At 33.2% G+C, this 23228-nt stretch overlaps 1 protein-coding gene across 1 annotated transcript in view; it reads right to left on the reverse strand.

Annotated features, from left to right (window-relative positions):
* Positions 1-6561: 6561 nt before the first annotated feature.
* LOC111047354 (LHFPL tetraspan subfamily member 6 protein) overlaps positions 6562-23228 on the reverse strand; it is a 94294-nt gene continuing 77627 nt past the window's right edge. The window contains exons 3-6 of the mRNA XM_022333088.2: positions 20757-20872; positions 13904-14070; positions 12450-12548; positions 6562-11299 (exon numbers count right to left, since the gene is read on the reverse strand). Of these exons, the coding sequence (XP_022188780.1) occupies positions 11175-11299; positions 12450-12548; positions 13904-14070; positions 20757-20872 (507 nt within the window). The 3' untranslated portion in view covers positions 6562-11174. The remainder of the gene's footprint in view (positions 11300-12449; positions 12549-13903; positions 14071-20756; positions 20873-23228) is intronic.

The raw sequence follows: 23228 nt of genomic DNA on the forward strand, positions 1-23228 counted from the left end.
AAAATAATCATGAACGTTTCTGTTCTTATTTTCAATCTTATCCTAGAATGATTCAAATGATTCTATCTAAATTTGGAAAAGTTATACCACTTTTTAAAATTATATCACAGTTTATGGGGAAAATCGTGCAGTATCTGAACTATACACACTTGAACTTTGAATGATTTCAATTCAAATAATAACTACTTCTACTATTTATCGATTCCAACATTATTTCAGTGTCTAGCACAAATGTCCCCCCATAAAAATCATTAACCCACACCTGAAATATCAAATTTTTTAATATGATTGTCAATATCATTAATTTTGAAATTCCCACCATCCATACGCCTACTATGGTATCAAATCAAAATATCAATATATTAATACTATGAGATGAATGTATCAAAGTTTCAACAATCAATATATAAAACAAACAAATTCCAACTTTTTTCTGGGGCAAACTGGTTTTATTGCATTGAACAATGTAGAGATTAGGACAGTATTTCACTTTTACTTATTTAAAATATGTAATTTGAATAATGCATTCCCAAACAAGTTTAAAAATGTATAATTATAAATAATCGAATATCGATGATATATCGATATTTTCATAGTAGGTTTTTTGATCATGGGAAGGCGGTTGTTGGTCAATGGCGTGAATGACTTCCGCAATGCAACATTTGGATTGTAACGGATTTTTTGGTGTCTGTTGTTTTGTGATTTTTGTGAAAGATCCAGTTTAAGGTAAGTAAAGTGATTTTGTTTTTATTGATGTACTGTATAATGAAAAAATACATTTATTATAGTCTTAGATACTCAGACTATATTTATTTAAATGATAAACTTATTCAAAGCCTGGACACATAGCCTAAATGAATTATTTATGACATAATTAATTATAATAGAAGTAAGCCTCTTAAATTTATCAGTGCTGGAAATGAAAGTTTATTATTCTAGGCAGACACATTCCAGGGGAATGCTAGCACATAAATAAATTGAAATGTGTAACAAAAATGTTCAACTTTGTTGTAGTTCAGTCACTGAATCATTGTATATATTTGAAAAAACACTTACTTTTCTTAGAGTATTGAGGAATGCATTTTACTCCTGAGGAGCAAAATATCAGCCTGATGAAGCTCCTCCTCAGGAGTGGAATGCATTCCTCAATACTCCAAGAAAAGTAAGTGTTTTTTCAATTATTATAAGTACGGTAACACAGTGTCTGAACTACAACAAAGTTATTGTATAGAATATAGTGTTTTGTCATGGAAAGCAACATCAATTTCAAAAATATCTTTCTAGCCTAAATAATTCATGTCACCACATAGGTAGGCTACTAGCCTAATCTACACTCATCTTAATATAATGAACTCAATAGCAATATAAATTATGACTGTGAGTAGATAGATTAGATGACTAATTGCTATAGTGAGGTCCACGTTATAATGACAGTATTTGATCAACTTTGGTGTTGCTATCCTTGTCTATTATTCGACAAGGCAGGTAGTACTATCCTTTTCTTGCTCAACAACGATGCCAAATCTGTTTTTAACAATGTAGAAAGATAACTAGTCAAGGCAGAGAATTGGCAACGCTGTTCTCCCATCTTAATTCACTGTCATTATAACGTGGATCTCACTATAGATAAATTTTAATGGAATAGTGAGCATTATTAACATATCTTTATTTTATACTTCGAATAATTTTGAATAGTTTATTTGAATTGAAGTACCTAGCCTAGTAGATATCATTCAATTGCTTTCTATTAGAATTTATTAAGTTGTTTGCTGGTGTGGCAGACTTTATTTAGACTTTTTCAACAAGCAAGTGATTCATTTATTTATATTAATAGCTCTATTTCTTATTCCAATTTAGAAAAACTATAGTTGTTGTCCTCTCATTTTAGCAATTTATATTTTATATAATAAGAGAGGGTGAGACTGTGTGTTTGCAACATGTGTGTTTTTTCAATTATCCAGTAAAGAAATATTGTTTGAAATATGTTTAATTATAAGTGAACTTTTGTTCCATTTCTGATAGGAGCTGTGGTGATAAAATTCTCCAACACAAAAGAAAAAGACATGGAAGCAATAATCAAAGACCGGCTGAAGTCTTCAAAAAATCGGTTTACCAGCAAAGAGACGAAATCTAAGTAAGTCTCAATCTTGATTATTCTTTTCTGCACATTTTTTGCAATATCTCAAAAACTACTGAAGTTACACACCTGAAATTAATTTCATTGTATTCCGCGTTAAATTTTACATAAGATTGTACCATTTTAGAACCTATTGTAGCCATAAAAAATCATAAAAATTAAAAATTTCAACTTTCCGCCATGTTTGTTCAGCTAATCCTTGGAAATCGACAACAACGTTATACATGGTTAATCTTGTCTTGACCTCTTCTATCGATCTATGTAGGTCTCAATGCTAGTTTCTGCGGCCCATATACTGAAGTGCCACCTATTTTTTCCAATATTTATACAGTATAAATAGCAGCATTTTATTATATTTATACCGTACCGATCTTCATTAACTTGAATAAGCGTTGACACTGAGCGTTTATTGAAAGTGTACAAATTCATAGAACCTTATGATGGCCGTATAGGTTATTTATCTAGTATTTTTAAATTTTGATTCAGATAGGAATATCAGACAAATGTTATTATATCAATTATATGCAAAAAGTAGTCTACTCACTTGATATTCTCTCGTATGATTGTTTGTAATGCCTTTTTAGGAATGATCTTATTGAAAGTAAATGAATTTATTTTGGTAAGAAGTGTCATTTCTCAATGTTGATGTTGTCTTGTGTCTATGTATGTTGTGACAGCTGTGGAGAAGTCTAAGTTGTTTGAAAATACAAGCCCAATCCACATAGAAGTGGCGTGTATGGTGCGGACGTAGCAGCAACTATAAAACATACCGTATGGGCAAATGCAAACAGAAGAGACGTAGCGCCATGTACCTTATGCACAGATTAGATAAATGACTGAAAGATAATGCGAGCATTGGACCATGCATTTATATTTTATTGAGTATTATTATGAGTTGTGGGTAAGTGACAATCATCAGCGCCAAAAATCACTTTTGTACAATTCAATTTATAATAATGAAATCCTGAATATATGATGTTCAGACAGAGGATGAGTCGAAAAAATAAGCCTTGGAAAGGTTCTCAAAACATATCACAATCACAATAAAAAAATACTCTATACAATAGTCACATAAAATTTTGTTTTAAATAAGCGGTCAGTGAAAAGTACCTATGTGCAAGGGTCTGGTTTGAATAAAAAAAAAGGAACAACATTACTCCAACCTACAGAAACGTATCCACAGAAAAGTATGGCCTTCCAAGCAACAGCCTCTTCAACAATTCTCTGAATTTTTGTTAGTCCGCCTTGTCTCTGATATACTAGGGAGCCTATTATATATTTTTGGGCCCATATATTACGCAGATTTTTCAAACATGACGGTTTTATGAGCAGCCACTGATAAAGAGGCTGAGTGCCTTGTATTGTACTTGTGGATTCAATTATTGCGGGTGAAGTTTGGGAGCTAACCAAAAATAATTCTTGATGCTTTTTCCTGAGATCTAAATACCTGGATGAAAAATTAGGAACTTCCCCATAGGATTATGCCATATTCAAGAAATGGAAAAAGATAACCGTGATAGACCACCATTGGGGCTTTAAAGCTCAATGTGTTTTTGAGCACTCGCAGAGAGAAAATGACCTAGTTATCCCTGGACCAGTCCAATTTACTATCCGACTATCTAGTGTTACTCCTAGAAAATCAACAGGAACGCTCTGCTGGGGTACACTCAAATCGACCAACTCATTAAACTTTCTAGCTGCAAAATGGAGGAGTTGAAAAGTAATGAACTTGATCTTACTTGTATTCATAGACATAGGCCATTTGCAGCCATAGACAGGTGTAGAATTGTAATTATCAGCTTGTTATTTGTTCTAAATCTGATTCTTGAATGAAGATGTTCAATGTTTCAAGGAGACATAAGGGTTTAGCCTGTTGTCTCCATGTATGTATTTATGTAAATAAATAAATAAATATAGGCTAATGGAAACCGACACTATTTTTAAGAGTATGTTAGGAGTATCACATAATATATACGTGTGAAGTGAAAAATAATAAAAAACAGCAATGAATTATCCATTTCATTCAGTTTGGGAAAGAGGAAAGTACCAACAGACAAAATTCAAAACTCCTCCTTTCCCGAATTTTCATAAATTGAATAGAATGTTGAAAAGAATAAAAATTTTCTCAAGTGTTATCAAATATCTTTTTAACGGATTGAATTCAATAATATAGAACTACATTCTACAAAAACTCGAAGTGGAAAAGTATCAACTCCACCGTGTTTGTGATTATCAGTATCTGAAGGAATTATAAAGACTATTTTGATAGTCTACAGCTATTCACTTGTCTTTTAACTCTCTCAATTTGAATTATATCCTTTTTGTCGGAAATAATAATAATAATATATTAATGGAAGCAGATACCCAGCTAGTAACATAATTATATATTAACACATTAATTTATTCATTTTATTTATCTATTATTTTCACTAGAGATGATTGACCGGATAAAATAGAGATGACTAAAATAAATTATAATATTCTGATACATTTGGATGATATCTGCTTCGATTACTATTTCTCTATTGAATAATGAATAACTATATTGAATCATTATGACTCTCTCAAAGAAGCTTGATAGTCTAGTAGTACCGGTATAGTGGTAGGCTATTACAAGAAAATTAATAATTGTTGGAAAAAAACAGAAAAACATTTTCATGTTTTTGATTAGCATTCTATTCCCTCAACATAAAACCATATCGTATTCCATGATTTCTACTTGTATAGAATATTGTAATATATTAAAAAATTGTAATATATATGAAAAATATTATATGAAAAATATAATACTCCATATTAATAAGAATAAATCTGATTTTCCTGCAAACATTACACCCCATAACACACGTATTAACAATAGATTTAACACAGAACTCATTAAGCTAACCATAATATTATGCAGGCATTAATTTACATATTATTGTAGCTACATTATAAATAAAATCCCAAACGATTTTATAGATAAACAAATGACACGTCATTTAAGAAAAAGTATAGATTATTGGATTGAGCATAACATACTCTTTAAACTAGTTGTATAAAGTATAATATTGTATCCAGCAAGCATTGTTACTAAAAACATTGAGCAATGGTTTTTCTATTTTCACGTTCTTGAACCAGGTATTGTAAATGTTCCCACATCATCTTACAGGATTTTTTTATTGTATTATTTTATGTATTCCCTTTGTGAAAGATTCATTGTCATGATGGCCTCAAGACGTCACATTGGTTAATTAATTGAATACTACTTTGTCAATAGTATGTACTATTCTTTAGTTTTTAAGTTTTTTTTTCTGAGCCTTTGAGAGGTTTGTATATTGGTGTAATACTTTCTTTAGCTCTATTTAATTTAATTTGTATAACTTATCTCTTTTTAGTTGACTAGAATTGAAGCAGAATAAGTTAACCGCAACTCACTGCCAACACACAAGGAGTCTTATGTTGGCAGTGCCGAATATTACATTGATAATTATTGCTGTGCAAGTTACAATAAATGTATATTTGTGGGTAATTGTATAGTGCATACTTTAGTGGTTGTATTGTACAAGTATTTGTATGTGATTTTTGGAAATAAATTCAATTCAATTCAATCCAATATACACGGTATGATATGGTCTAATATGTCAACTGACAGTCACAACCTGCTCGACTCGCATCTTATCCAAAACACCACAATGCTTTCAGTACCTAAATCTCATGGATGCAATGTCATGAAGTCAAAAGTGTTGACTATTTTGGGGTTGATTGCGTCAGGAGTGGCATAAGTGACAACTAGTCCAAGGCTATTTCGGTCATTGTTGTGACATAAAATCAATGATTCTCTCATGGGTCACATGCAGCCAGTCTATACCAAAGCTTTTCTGCCCTTCACCATAGGCCTACCACCGTGGAGTCATTTTCAATCAAAACTATTCAGTTTGTTATGTAGTGGTTGAAGATAAAATTGAATAACAGTAGGCTATGTCTATAACTAGAGCCTATGGTTTGTAAATTAATCGAAAAGTAGGTGTCCTTTTATACAATTGAAAATAAAGCTATAACGTTTGTCTAATGAATAACTCGTTTATTGATATATTATTATTTTTGTGTCTTTACAAACATAAATGAAGCGTTAACAGAAGTGTAATAGTTGACTAGTTGAAACATTGAGTGGCCCTAGAAAAATGTTTTTCATTATATTAACTCAATTCTGAATTCTATTCAACTGGATTATTTTTGGTGTGGGAGAGTTTTATTAGGTCATTCAACACATTAGTCCAGTTTGAAAGTTATTCAGCTAATGTAATAATTATTATTAGGTCTAATCACATCACATTAGACCTTAAGGTCTAATCACATCATTTTGATACTGTAATGGAAAAATTCACTAAACCAGTCACTATCAAATGATATCAGGATGGCAAATGATCAATAAGACTCATGAATATTTATAAATACCTCAATATTTATTCTCTCCAAAAAATTTTTCTCTTATGAGATTAAAAACAACATTTAAAAATAAATACTCATTCCTCATCCAAGACTATTCATGAATATATCACTTCAAATCATAGAGTTAAACGTGGAATATTTTAATGAATTGAATTTACGTGTCATGGTTCTTATTTATTATAAACAAGTACGATGGATATTCTGAATTGTCAGAATCACATACAAAATATTTGATTGCGGTACTATACATAATATTCAATTCTGGAATAGCTTCATATTATTGGTGAACTTATAAATAGTGCTGACAGAAACATAAATATCTGACTTTTCATTCTTCTAAAAAATATCTTATTAGATATTCTGTATAAGTACAAGTGACACATCAATATAATGAACACATCAATAAAGCTACATTATGCAGTACACGTTGCGGTTTATTGAGAATAGTGCCTTTTCGAATGCCTTCTATGAAGGCTGAATCCAAGTTACCATACTGAAACATAGTAAAATAACATCCAGTTGCGTTACACTTTGAATAACACGAAATATACTTATCTTCCTAATTAGTGCAAGCCTCAATTATAAAAAATGTATTCTAATGTAGAAAAATATTTTGCTTATGTAACAAATTATTAACTCCTCGAAAATTGCAAGCTACATCGTAATGAAATTGATTGGGCATTCAAAATTGAATATGAACCGAATACAATCAATAATAGAATGATATAAGTTACATTATCCAGATCGAAATTGATGAATTCAATACAAATTTCTATTGAATTTTCAGTATACTCACTGTACCGTATTTATAAAACACTGCCTACTCCATTCACTTGAAAAACTGAAATTTACCAAATGATCTGTTCATTTGTGTTATAAAAAGTTCACATTAATACGCATTGTTCTGAAGCACATCTTATAATTATATGCATACTGGTATTGCGTGAATCAACTTTATATAATATGACCCTGAGAGAAAAATCGATGATTATATAATCAACTTATTCATAACAAAATAAATCCGCATGCATGCACATTAAGTACCCTACAGTGGGTACTTGGTATTATCATGTACATAAGCGACTTAGTAGGGCGACATTTGCTATCTCAAGATTAATGACGAGTCTGAACAAGAAAGAAGTATTCGTGGCTTATTATGGATACTTTCAACCGCTACTGACATACGGCTTGATCTTTTGTGACTCATCAACTGGAATTGTCAGAGTATTCAAGGCACAGAAGCGAGTGCTCAGGATGGTGCTGGGGAAACCTCCCACAACCCCTTGCAAGCCACTGTTTCAAAGTGCAAGGATTCTGCCCCTTCCCTGTCTATACATACTCGAGGCTGCACTACATCGACTCAAACATAGAGCTTCCTTGGCTAGAGGATCAGATATACACGGGTACAACGCGAGGTCTAGGAATGCTCATAGAACGTATTTTTTCCAAGGTAGTCCTGATCACATGAGCAGGAAAATATTAAACTCTCTCCCACCTGTTACATCTGAAATTGAATCAGAAGTTTTGTTGAGGAACAAGTTGAAGGACTGGCTGATCGAAAAATCCTTTTACAGTGTAATGGAACTTTTTGAATCGAGAGGTTTTTAAAATGATGTGATTCTTGTCAACTTGTCATCGTATTGAGTTATTTTCGTCATTTTAATATCTTAATATTTTTACAATGTAATGTACCAATGTAAATGTTACTATATATTTGACTTGTGTCAATATTGTATTATTGTACAATGCATGACATCAATGGAATTGAAATTGAAATAAATATTCAAATCAATTTGAATGCCCAGCAAAAATTTCATAATGTGAATAGCTACTCTGAATCGATTATTTACACCGGCAGAAATGCGATTAATACAATATTATATTACGATACATTTCAAGTAACTATTATTATCAGTATTTACAATGGGAAATTTGCAGGCTAAATTTCTATTTACATGAGCAAGGTGACGATTTATATACAATTATTTTTATCACTTGGCTGTATGGTTTCACCATACAAGTAAGCTATTTTACCTAGAAAGAGCTGTTATCATCATTGCTGATGAAAATATGTTACCTATATAATATAGCGGTAAGGAGTAGTAGTGATGTGAAGGTCAACTATCATTATATTATGAAAATATATATGTAGTTATATATTCCATCGATAAAAATATTAATAAATGAAAACTCAAATTGATATCGCATGATATCAGCTACTCTGATACCCCTGCAACTGCAACATTGAGATTTGAGGGTAAAGGCAGGTGGAGTCTTCAGGGAAATTTCGATTTCCGTTCAATAACTGTTATATTAATATACCTATTGTAGCATTTCAATAATTTCAATATCATATTTATTTCAATCTTCAACATCGTATAATTACATCGACTTCATTCTATATTTTATTGACAATATTGTAATGTTTTTGATCTTTATAAATATGGACTTCATTTTCAATTTTTTAACTGCATCCAAGCATTTTCAGCTCATTTGACGATGCAATGCTTTCTTGGAATAATTAAAAATAATATTAGATAAAACAAGGGAAAGGAAATGAACTTAGTTGATTATAGGTTTATTAATATTATTATATATGAAAAATAAATATTAGATCTTCCATATTTGACATGGAACTATGCTTGATAATAGTATACACGGTAATGTTTTCTCTTATTGTATATAAAACAAGTACGGTAGGCCTAACTCATTATTTTGGGAATCATAACATGTTTGAGCAAACTGAATAAAATTCTGGACTTACCCATAACTCTGCTGTTGACAAGTGTGAAAATCAATTCATACATTTGAGTGTAGGCCTACCGAAACTTCATGACTGTCAAACTTTGGCTAGTGTAAGTTTGGTAGTATCTAAGAGTCAATATTAATTGCAATAATTTCAATCGTAATAAACTACATGCAGCAAGCTGGAGTGTTTGATATAAAGACTCGAACTAATATTAACCAGCATCCACAAGGAAGTAAACATCAATGAACACAAACACAATTATTCCCCTCAACGATATCGTACAACTCAGTCACCACTACTCCAAGCTCAGCAATGATGATATTACCAAGCATTCTAGTAATGGATGCAAATCCTTGCTCCAATGGCTGTTCCACAACACAATGTCCAGTTCATTTTCAAAGATTATGATTGGAATATTATGCATTCCTATTATCAATAAGGTCACTTGAAATTTCAATAAAAAATGATAATATTGTTGTAACATTATATTCCATGTAGAATGTGGTCTCTCCCAACATCAGTGTAGATTTGGCGAGAAACTGCGAGTGCTCTTTATTAATGTGATGGATTTCAATTTGTATGTATCTAGTTGTGAGCTTGATGGATTTTTCTATAATTTGATAAACTTTTCACACATTCACAATGATGAAAATCGCAATATTATGAAGAATTTTCTTATTTAAGTATGAAGAGACTGTATAATAAATTTCACTGATTAGGTGTAATACAGTTTCTGTAGTAGATTTTATTATTTCCATACATGGGAAACAATCAGGTTATAAATAAGTTACTTTGCAATGATGTCCCTTATGTTTATGCTTCTTATAGCTTGAAGAATATCGTCTCGTTGGGATGCACTAACAATATCATATTGAAAAATGATTGAGAAGAGATGTACATTATTGCGGTAAATTTCAATGATAGGCCTAATTTACAAACATATTGGCAATTTTTTTCAAAGTTGTAATATTCTTTCACATCACTATACCGTCATATAAGACGATAACAATGCGAATATTTGGATTCCTATCATTAGTAGGCCTAGATGAATTTTCCCATCCAATAGAATTTTCACATACTTTTGTTTAAATTCAGAAATGATTTTCTTTTCATTATTCCAATACTAAGTTCTCATCCTGTTCTCGACGTTTGATTCTAAAATTCATAATACTGTTCTAAGATGCATTCCAATAGAATATAATCCTGTATCAGATTAATATTTAGTGGATATAAATTACCTCCACATTAAGAATAAGATTTTATTACAACTGAGTAAACGTAGCTCATGGTTTAATAATCTGACACTCTCCATATAAATTACATCCAGTAACTGATAACAACACTGAATAACACTATCAATACTCGATAATAATGATGACATAATCAACTGATGACAACATAATAGTCAATCTATGAATATTATGAGTCAAGGTGGAATACCCATTCAACTCAATGTAGAGAAATTTTGCAACAAATCTGTGTAGAGTCAATGAATCATGAAGTGCATACAGACTAGAGCGCAACGAACACGCGTATTTCATCAGCACATTTCACTTTCATCAGCTGATGCTATGATTATTATATCTGTATCTTACGGTACTGTTTCTGTAAGTGAGCATAGCATCAGCTGATGGAAAGCGAAATGTTCGTGGCACATAAGTCTGTACGCAACTATATATATAAAGAATCTTCCATGCCCCCAATTTCGATCCAATTCAGTACAGCGGTGCGAGTTTATCATTGTTTGTTGGAGAATGAGTTGACGTGAATGTGAATGAGTTGGTGTCAGAATCTGGTGACCATTTCGTGTTGTGGTTGCTGGCCATTGGGCAGCCGGGCTTAGTTGGAGAGGTGTGGTCAGAACCTGAAGGAGGCAGCGGGCGATTTGCCTCGCGCCGCACAGAAGCTCATGCCAAAACAGAGCACCAGCAGTAGGACGGCTCCGCCTATCAGATACGCCGACCACGACAGTTGGCATGTCCCTGAAACAAATCAACACATTCGCTTTCACATCATTCAAATACCAAATATCATCCTAATTTAATTATTCAATAACAAGGAAAATTAGTATTTGCAATCTTGCAAACACCAAATATCATTCTACTGCCACGAATTAATGAAAAGGAAAATTAAATTACCAGGAAAATAAACGTTGACATTAAAATCACTACAAGGGCCCGACGACACACGATCTGCGATCCTATGAAGATATAAAGTAGATTCATAAAGATATGAAGCGTAGAAGTGGGTTACTGGGTATGTAGAGTAATTCTCGAAGCGTATTCACGAAGAATAAGAGCTATTCTTTTTTACATCATAATAAATGGAATCTCCTAGGAAATCAAGCTTGAGCTCTCAATGAATGGAATTTTGTAACACGTTTCAATATAAGATGTTTGGATAACAAGTGAACAGAGTTATTTCGTTATTTATGATAATAAGTTGGCTTGTGAAAGCCATAAAAATGCATAAAGACATAGAAAAGCCATTTATAACATTTCCATGTAAATAAGTCACATTTCATTCACAATAATGTATTCAATTCTAGCACAGAAAAATAATAACTCAGTACAATCATTGTGATTTCGCCAACCGCTGCTTTCTGATCCTCCATACTTCACAAAATGTTATAACAGAGAATTGTTAGCACTGTATAAGTAGTGAGAATGGCTAAAAGTGGAATTATTAAACTAAATTGAATAGAATTGAGTGTTGTAAATTCAGGAGGTTGGGACACCTCTAATATATTTTTGGTTGCAAACAGATTAGTTGAAAAAATTAATTTCACATTGTGATTTTGAAGAATGGGATTTTCTTTAATCATTGTGGAAATCCTTGACACCTATTATCCTTGAAATCCTTGACTTATTATCTGTTACAAATATTACAAACCTTGTTGAATCACCGAAATTGAATGATTATTTCAAATAATCGGCAGCATTATCCTAATAGGATATTATCCAAAATGGGAAGAGAATAATGTTTATAACTTCTATTAATATGGATTATTTTCCTTAATAATATTAGTTCTGAGTCTTTCGTATTTTGAGTTATAAAACGGCCAATTTAGGATTTTCAACAAATCAGTTGCGGTGTCTGATAACACTAAGAATCAATTTTTACCATACTTACCTAATTTATATACATGAGACTCGTTTCCACAACAGTCTCTTACTTCCCTATTGTCCCAGCCGACTGGGTACACTACTATACCACCACATACTAGGAGAGCTGAAATGGAAAAGTAATTTTGGATTAGTTCCAGTCAACAAGAGTTCTCATACAATATGAGTTCACAATTAACAGTGCTATTATTCACAGATGGAAATTACTGAGATTTACAGCAATTAATATGGATTTTCGTTTAATAATAATTATGTTCTTATTTCATGAAAAGCCTACATTATTTGCAATAGCTTCAACACAGTATCTGAGCTAGACACTGCACAGAACAGACTTCCAAACATTGAAAATTCAAGGAAAAACTATTAAAATTTTAGGAAATATGAAACGAAAATAATACCCCAATAATTGAATAATGCCTCAAGGCCGGAAAAAAGTTGTGCCTATTTCTGTATTGGTTTCATGACTTGGTCTACAATCAAGGACCAAACACTGTGTATGAAGGAGCCTTGATTATAAGATCTATCTATCTATTGGGTCGCATTAAAGTGTAATAGATCTATATACATAGTGAGTCATATGTATGGGAACCCTTCAATAAGTTGGAGACTGTTGTAGATATAATACTGTAAACTGATACTTTTATCCAAAATGGTGGCTGATTAAACTTTAGAAAGGCCTTCAAAATGATGTCCACACAATGGACAACAATTGAAATGTTTGAGTTACAACCCCTCATTTCTTTAAAAATTAAAACTTCAATCAGCCGCCATTTTGGATACAACATCATAGAACATTTTTATTGATGTCATTTTTCTTTTTTTTGAAAAGCCCTTTAGAATGATGTACCACACAATGGATGTTTACATTTAAAATATTCGAGTTACAAGTTACAACCTCTAAGTCACTCCCTTATGAGGGGTTGAAATTCAGTTGTACGGCAAAAGGTGAAGTATGCGACCAATAACTCATCTCCTGAAAGTTACAGTATTATAGCTACAACAGTCTTGAACTTATTGAAGGGTTCCCATACATATGACTCATTACTCTGTGTATATTAAACTTTGGTGCAACCCAGTACTAGTAGTTCTGTGAACAGTAGACGTTGACCCACTTCGTTCAAATAACTATCTTGGAAAGTGTGAGTCTATTTTACGGCGACAAACTTATAGAATCAAGACAAAATACAGCAAAATCCTCTTATCTTGGAATACCACTCAGTACTCTGTAGAGACAGTACTACGTCTTTTCTAAAAATTTCAAGATCTATTAATTTTTGGAGCAATCAGAAGTACATGGACAGCAATAATTCAGTGAAGCTGAAGTATGAAAAGAGACAAATAATCTTACATAACTTTACTCTATGGAATAACGTACACAGGTGAGTATTCTAACCTACATTATAATATCGTTCAAGGAAATTTGTTACAAAGTCAAAGAATTTCAAAAATGTGGGTACTCACCAGCCAGCAGCTGAATGCATCCGGCAGCGCGCGCAGTGGCAGTGTGTACGACATAGCTGATGCAGCAGGCAGCCAGGGCAGTTACTGCCACCAGCAGGCTCAATGCACTGCCAGCTCCCACCAGCACTGTGCTCGCCTGCCACCACACTGATGGAATGTCGCGGAATCTGCAACGCAATCATCAAGTCAGCAACCATTTGATACACATACAATTCATGGAGAAGGGTCTGTCACCACACCGATGGAATGTCGCGGAATCTGCAACGCAATCATCAAGTCACCAGCAGATCTTACTTCCAACAACCCATCGATACACATACAATTCATGAAAACGGTTGCAAATGCAGCAAATTTCCAAAGACCAGACCATGTTTGTCAAATTAGATACAACCATAAAGTATTAGGATAGCATAAGCTTGTGCTACAGACAGATAGATATGAAGATAGATAGATGGATTGTGCTATCTTCCCGCTATGATACAAAATAGGAAAATCTAGTTTTGAAGAAATGTTCCACTCATGGTGGACACAAAACGCCTCCCAAATATCACTTATTATTGATTGATGCTTATGATGCTTATCACCTATTGAGAAGGAAAGTATTCCTCTACATTCTATCATACAAAAAAGAATACTTCATTCTCGACTTCATAGATACTTTATTACAGTAATTTTCAAGTTATATTTAATCTCTAATTCTATAGTTTTGAAGAACGTATTAGGCTACTTACAGACCAGCAACCGGATCTGCAGTCAATTCAGAAATGCTGGAGAAATATCTATTCTCCCAATTTGAAATATATGTTTCTATTTGTTCTACCAGCGTGACCAAATGGTTTGAAGCACGATCATCTTATCACCTTCAAGATCTTTCATCTCATTAGTTATGCAGAAGCAAAAACTTATGTGGGCATCATTTTGAATAGAAGTCGGTTTCATTTTCTCATATTAAATATTGAAGTTTCGTTTATTTGGGTAATTTTTATTGTGCAGTCTTTTTATTGTACATTGAATGAGCAATGAGAAGTATCGATAAGCAATATCAATCAATACCTTATTCTTATCAATATTGGACCGACCCATCACCCGTGCCATTATTGTGAGCACACGCTAAGATCAACGAAGTGAGTAGAATGTGATAATGAACTCTGATTCGATCTATATCTACATTCAAGAAATGAGCTGCTAAGCAATTTATCAGATAGGAGAATAATATACCGTAAACTTATTATTTCATACTACCCTCAGCAACGTACAGTTGCTCTGGGAGAACTTAGAACTGTAGCCTATTCATTGATTGTGGGTAGAATCCTTATCTTCAGAAATTGACATGATAGAGAAATCTTATATGAAAAATAAAAAAAGGTAATGTTAACTACTACTCGATACTAGAAATTCTGTGGATTTAGGGTCGATTAGAAACGCAAATTATTGATTTATAAATACTAGTGGTTCTGTTACTGTTCACAGACCTCACGCAGTATTCTCATCCACAAGTAGGCCTACCTGATGTCACCTGTTTTAAATGTTAACAAACTCAGTTCACGTTTGAATTTGTATTCCATATGATATAATCCATCCAGTTTCGTGATAATCTTTCCATCTTATGAAAATTAATTTCTTACAATCAAAAATATTATAATTTCTTCAGCATTATTTAGTTCATTTGATATTTTTAATCTATACTTATAAAATTCTTATCTCACTGACTCACTCACTCACTCACTGATCACGATTTCTGGAGAACAACTGGATGGATTACAACAGAACTTGGAATATAGCTTCCTTATACGTCCTAGGTACTCACTAAGGAATCTTTTGGCGATATTTCAACTCTAAGGGTGGTTTATAAGGGTTTAAAGTTCGTATTTTAGCATGTATATTCTTTTTCTCCCAATCTCTTAATTATAATTGAAATGTCCATATCATATGTTACTATAGAACCATAATCTAGAGAGAGTACCTATTCGGAACAGTTGATAACTGGCAACTAAATTAATAATTTTGTCAGGTTGGCATAAAGTTGAGATGACTTCATTAGGCTGGCACCAAGTTGAAGAACTAATTAAAATGCATTTATCGAGAACAAATTGATTGGTCACTGCTGCTTCAATCAGAGCTATTCCTGGGAGTATAGATAATTAATGTTTTTTTCATAAAACAAAGCTATATGACGGGAGTTGCTTCTATAATTTTGATCCTATTCTATCAACAAGACTAATTATTTTGTTTGTTTGATTTTACAAATCGCGAAAACTGCTAAACAATTTCGATGAAATTTTAATAATTCACCATGATATATGGAGGGTATTTTTGAAACTTCAGAAGTCTCCGTTTGAATAGATTCCACCTGTTTGCAAATAATGAGGAAATTCGGTCAAAATTCAACTAGGGCGAAAGAAAGGGGTTATTTATTGAAACGGCTAAATATCTGTTGCTGCTTTTCCTAATGTAAAAATATCTTCCATAGAAGTAAGGCGCTTTTCCCATGAATCAATTATTCTTCCCAAACATTGATGGTTTTACCAAAGAAAATAGAAGGTATTGGAGAATATGCATAACAGTTCGTTGACTGTCAGTATTCCTCATCAATAGCATCAATGCTCCCCATTCAAACAATGCCTACACATTGTTGTGAAACTTACTTACTAATTTGGTTACTTTAAATCAGAAGAAGATAATAATGTTGATGATCGCTACTTTTCAATTTCAATCATGTTTGACATTTTTGCTTTCGACGCCAGCTGTTATTATTTTGTGAAATAAGCTCCCATTGAACGAAATCATAATAATTGAAGTCAGTAAATACTGAAAGCAATTTCTGTTTGAATAATTATGTGTGTTTGTGGATATTTATGCATGACGGACGAATTTCGAAAACGGCTCTAGCGATTTCAATTAAATCAGGAAGATAGTGGGTTTGCGACAAAAAAAAACATTATTTTGGAACAGATCTCAACTCTGGGAAAATTCGCTGAAGTTCCTTGAGAAAGGATTATTGGTCCCTCAAGTAGCAGCTGATTACAATTTTTTTCCATAGTCTCTTGAAAACGTAAGAGAGTGTGAGCGAATGAAAAAGATTATAATAGCTGTAGTTGAGTTAACAAATTTGGCGACCTTATTTTAAAACATTGCAGTATTCATGGAACATCTGGGAAAATAGGTTCAGAAAGTGACCGGATTATAGCAAAATAAATTTTAAATCGATCTCTCCAAACACATCGTTTGTACGCAGCCATGGCCTTGAGAGAGCCAGTTGCACTGTCAGTTAATTCATAATCCGGACTAAATACCACGAGAATCAATCAGAGAAGCCTTCTATTAAAAAAAACCCTGCTCTGATTAATTCACATGAAATTTAATCCTGATTAAAATTGAACAGGATTTTGTGCTACTGGGCCTGATATTTTCATGTTTAAAAATCAGCTAAAAAGTAAATCGAAAAAAAACATAATATTTCATCAGCTGCTCCTATTTCCTTTCATGATGTCATTACATGACACAAGACAAACCTATTGATATTGATGGATCACAAGTAAATACTAAAGTTGGCAATATTTAGATAGAAATTGAATTGAATTACATGTTAGTTCACATCCAAATTTTCATCCCAAAGCTTTTGGTTTCAAGCTAAGATCAAGGAAAGAAATCATATAATGGTAGTCAATAATCAAAGTGATTGAATAAACTCTATTCAGATTTATGCAAATTCACATTAAAATGACCCCACTTAAATGTTATGATAGTGAAGTTTAGGACATGAAAAATCAGCTACAATAAATGTTATACCAACTACTATGGATAGACTTTTACGTATGAATGGACTTCCATGGAAGAAAGAATCAGTGGATTGGCTGCTTTTACACTTTTGGATAAGTGAAACGAAAAGTAAGCGACAGGCTATGCCAAAAATTCCAGAATAAGCAAGAGATCCATGGATACCAGAGTCATCGAATTCCGAATCAACTTAATTTTTAATTTATTCTTCAATTGCACCAAGCAAAAACAAAAATAACTTGATCACTACTAATTTGATAACTGTCAACGGGAAGGAAATATTAATTACCAATGAATAGAGTCGAGGTCAACTCTGAAGCCCCGCCCAATATTCTACAAAATTCGCTGCAATTAGACTACTATTTTACAGAGCATTTCCAACACATCAATTAATAATTATTAGAATGATTTGACTCAATAATTTTCATGCCAATTTGTGGCACAATCTCAAAAACGATTATTACAATTTTGGTAGGATTTAGATTATACATTTTTCACAAAAATAATTTTATCTTTTAACTCCCGTAGCGAAGCACAGGTGACCTACTAGTCACCTATAAAATTCGTTTTTTCCAAAAGTGAGAATATTGATACTGATGGGCATGCATAATAATACCATGACTGCAAAACAAAATATTGGAACCAAAGACCTTAAAGATGCATACCTCTCTAAGGTATTTGATTGGAACTATAGATAGATCTTATAGAAATACAGAAATAGACTGGCTTCTCCAGACATCCTGTGTAATCATTTGTCAGCTGATTGATCATGAATAATTCTATAGTCTGATTAATCCTATCTTCAGAGTAGATGATAATTATAGAGTGATATAGGAGTATGGAGAAATTCCTTCTCCTTCCATATTATCCTTAAGATGCAAAATTTCAAAAAATCTTGTGTATACATCGACGCGCAGTTGAAAAAGGAATATTTATGCCAAATCTCATAGAATTCTATCAACGCGTTAGGCTGTAATTGCGTTTCATACAGACAAAAGAAAATCCGAATTAAAACATAGACCTCACTACGTTCGGTCGATTACTGGTTTGTAAGATTTTTTCTGTCGATTCGAAATATTATAAGACGGCTTAGGTGCAAACTTTCCCGGCACAGTGAATGACTGTAGCTGTGAAAAATCATAATAACCGCAAATGCATCCATAATTCACTGTTGGACCAACATGATATTTGATCATCGTGATGGTCTCAGAGAGCAAACATTATCAATGTCCCAATGTTCAAGCACGCTTGAAAAGCATTGAAATGGAATTTGCAGACTGTGAACTTTACCAGGAGATAATGAATATTTTTGAACTTCATGCTCATCGCTAGGTTATTGGTCGAGCAGATTATCACACTCCATTTCATGCTTGATACAGTGGAAAAACGAGTATGACACTGAACGATAAAGTGAGCATAGAATGGGGTACGTTTTTCAACGCTTCTTTCCTTATTTTTTCATATGAGAATTGCCCTGGAAAATGATAAAGTGAGAGGAATTATGGAACATGGTGAAAATTTATGTGATTATTATTACAAGCTTGACATGGAAATTCTTCAAATGCTATTTAATCCCATAATGATGGTGAGAATGAAAATCAATCAAGTAGAGATAGCTAAATTTATACCGTGAATTTCTAAAATCTTTTGATATTTTTCTAATGTTCCAAGGAAAGGACCTCCACTGAAACATCTGGAAGGAGATAATCGGTATAGAATGTTTATACTTTTAAAAAAATAACTGAACAGCTTTGATAGTATAGTTATTTTTCAAACTATTTTTGAAAAAATCTAAAATGAACTCATTTCATCATTTGCAAGAGATAAGAAAGCTATCGCAAACGAATTTATTGTTCAGAGCAAAATAACAGATTCATGAACAGTGATGTGATCGACTCTAAACTCATATTACATGGTGCCTCTAATCTTTCTGACTGAAAGCATTTGAAGACTCCGTTGACATTGAGTAAGTTATAGGAACGCGTTCTACGACATCTTTCACAACGTCAAAGAAATGCTCCTCTCCTGACTGCATCGTCCAATTACGTCAAATTGCCTTCTGACACAGAGCAGAAAGCTTTTTGCCAACCTCCTATATGCTACAACACTGGGCAACTCCCAAAACGTATTTTCACAAAGTAGGGTACAAAGCTTTAGTGATACACTATCGTTATGATCTCGATATTTTAGTAGAGGATGCAATACAAAAATGTTTACTAGGTAGAAAACATTATTTATATTCATGGGAAACTTACCTTGAGGATATTTTATTCCCATATCCTACTTTTTTTCAAATCACCAGAGACGAATGAATAGGCGATTGAACAGTAGAATTGAATTATTGAACAGTTTTTTTTTACCCTATGGTACCACACAATGCACTGCCAGTAAAATTATATAAATTGAAATGATTGTAGTATGTGCTTCTGACAGGCTCTACCCTCGTTTTTCTAACATATTATGCAGTAGTTTACTTTATTATTTGCATCATTATAGTACTGTATGCCTGGAAATTTATTCACCGTCCATGCTTGCAAAGATAATCATCATTCCAAATTATTCCATGACCATTTACAAGAATAAACTCATACAGAACATCACGCTATGAATAAACACATTATGAATATCAAATATTATTTCGAGCACACCGAACTCATGAGTAAGAGTAGGCTCAGTTGAAGGCAGGAATTCATTCAACCTGAGTTTAATCTCTGAACAAAATTGGATGAAGTTGGTAAGCTGTTGAGAAACAACAAAGTTATTCTGGTTAGAGCACTCAACTACAGAATCACTCAAAACAAGGTGCTCCACCTTCGAACGGAGTAGACCTACATTTATGGAAAAATAACACTGTCGGAAGGGATTAGAATTGAAGGCTATGTACTGGAAGTTTGTATTCTTGATCCCTCGATGTAAGTTGTTATTATAATGAAGAAGGAGTTCACGAGTGATTGTTTCCTTGTTCATATTCAGTTATGTTCAAATTTAGTTCGTTCAAATTACCTCATCTATTAATTATTGAATTCAAAATTGATTAATTATGTATTGTTTGCGGAAAATTGAGAATTATGCTTACCTTGAATACCGCCCACATTCGTGTACTATTTCGACTACGCCCTGCGTAGTTACTCTAGGATAGTTGCATCTTCTGAAAGACGAAAAGTAGGCATCAACTTTTCCCAGTAGTCTACCCTGCAAAACAAAATTGGATTTTTTTATCAAGATGCATCACTCAGCAATTACTGATAATTGAACCAAATACTCCAGAGTGAAAAAATAGCAATAGTAATAATTACCTCCAAATTAAATTTCTAGTTAGTGGAAGATAAATGTCAAGGAAAGCTTATAATTACATTATTATTCTACTAGCTTATGACAAAGTTTGAAAAGATCGAAGATATTGGCACTGGCAAAGAGACAAAGGAGTGTATTGAATTTGTGAAACACTGAGACAACTGAAAACTCTTCAGATAAAATTAAAATTTGTCTGTTACATGGAATCTTATTAGAATACTGAGACGAGAGACAATGCATGGAGTTAAATGTAATTTTCGAATATTTTGGAGCATTTGATGCTGAGGAAAAACCTGAAATTTGCAAACTTCCACAAAATGTATTTATTTATTTATTCATTCTTATGGCTTTAGAAGGAATAGAGGAACAAGAGAAGCTATATTGTGTTTAAGGAACATTGTGGAAAAGAGTTTCGAAGTAAATAAGAAGGTGTATATTGCTTTTGTAGATTTACTCAAGGCATTTGATAGGGTAAATTGGAATGTCCTCATGCAAACACTCAAAACAATCAAAGTAGATTACAGAGACAGAAGGATCATAAGAGAGCTGTATACTGCTCAAACAGCATTTATAAAGGTGGGTGAGAAACAAAGAGAAGCTGCCATCAAGAGAGGAGTAAGGCAGGGTTGTAGTTTGTCACCGCTTTTGTTCAATATCTATGTAGAACTGGCTGTCAATGAATGTAAGGAATATTGTTCAGGAATCAAGGTAAATGGATTAAGAGTGCAAATGCTCCGCTTTGCAGACGATATTGCAATAGTGGCACAAGATAAAGGTAATCTAGAGAGAGCACTGAATACCTTGCATGACATTCTCAAAAATGAATTTTACATGGAGATAAATAAGGCTAAGACAGAAGTGATGATATGCTCCAAGAATCCTGATTTTCAAATAGTAAAGATAGAGAATAACGCCCTCAAACAAGTAAAAAAATTTAAATACTTAGGTAGCATTATTTCAGAGGATGGAAAAGACAAAGAAGACATAAAGCGCCGTATAAGAGAAGCCAAGGCAATTTTCATCAATAAACGGAATGTGCTTTCCTCCAAAAGTCTGAATTTGGATTTGAGAAAGAGACTTATAAAGAGTTGTATCTGGAGTATTGCACTATATGGCTCAGAGACATGGACTATCGGTAAGGCGGAAGAAAAGGCAATTATGCATTTGAAGTATGGTGTTGGAGGCGAATGCTGAAAATAAAATGGACCGATAGAATAACAAATGAAGAAGTATTTCAAAGGGCTGAAGAGACACAAAAAACTCTATTGAAATCTCTTAGGGACAGACGGCATTCTTGGATAGGACATATTATAAGACACAGCGAATTCACGCTAACAATACTGGAAGGTGCAATCAGTGGACAACGGGCTCGTGGAAGACCCCGGCTACAATATTTGAAGCAGATAACCCGGGATCTTGGGGTCCAGAGCTATACCCAACTAAAACAGCTGGCTCTGGACAGACAAAGATGGAAAGCTGCCAACCAATCGGACGATTGAAGCAGAAGAAGAAGATGGCTTTATCGGCAGAGAGATCCTTTTGGATGTTCTGTCTTGCCGTATTACCCAATGTCATTTCCTATCAAAACTCAATTTTATAGGTTATGTATTGGTTATTCATGTTTTTTCACTAAAAATTTGCACTTTGACTTCCAAGTTTTTATTTTATAGAATTCAAAATCAATAAAACTTATTTCTAAACACAATATTCACAATTTTATATTTCTCAAATAAGAAACCAATATTGACATGATCTGACAAAAATATTAGCTAAGGAACAGAAGTTTAGAATAAAAACAATATTATTCTATCCTGTTATATTAAGCGAGCAATTTCCGTATTTATCTGGTTCTTTTTATTCCTGGTTATTTTCATATCTGGCTATTTTTAAATCTGATTACTAGCCGTCAGGCTCGCTTCGCTCGCCATATCCGTCTAGCAGGGGGCTCTGCCCCCTGGACCCCGACTGGATCGTCCAGGAATGAGATCAGCAGGCTCGCTTCGCTCGCCTGCATTTTTCATTTGAGCATTTTTATCACATGTTAGGACGATCCAGTCGGGGGTCCAGACTAAACGTCTGGCTAAACGGATATGGCGAGCGAAGCGAGCCTGACGGCTAGTAATATAATATTTCCAGGAATAGCTCTGATTGGAGTAGCAGTGCCCAATCAATTTTTCCGCGATAAATGCATTTCAATCCTCAACTTGGTGCCAACCTAACAAAGTCAACTCAACTTAATGCCAACCTTACAAAA

Source organism: Nilaparvata lugens, chromosome 8 (assembly GCF_014356525.2).
Source record: "Nilaparvata lugens isolate BPH chromosome 8, ASM1435652v1, whole genome shotgun sequence".
NCBI classification, from domain to species: domain Eukaryota; kingdom Metazoa; phylum Arthropoda; class Insecta; order Hemiptera; family Delphacidae; genus Nilaparvata; species Nilaparvata lugens.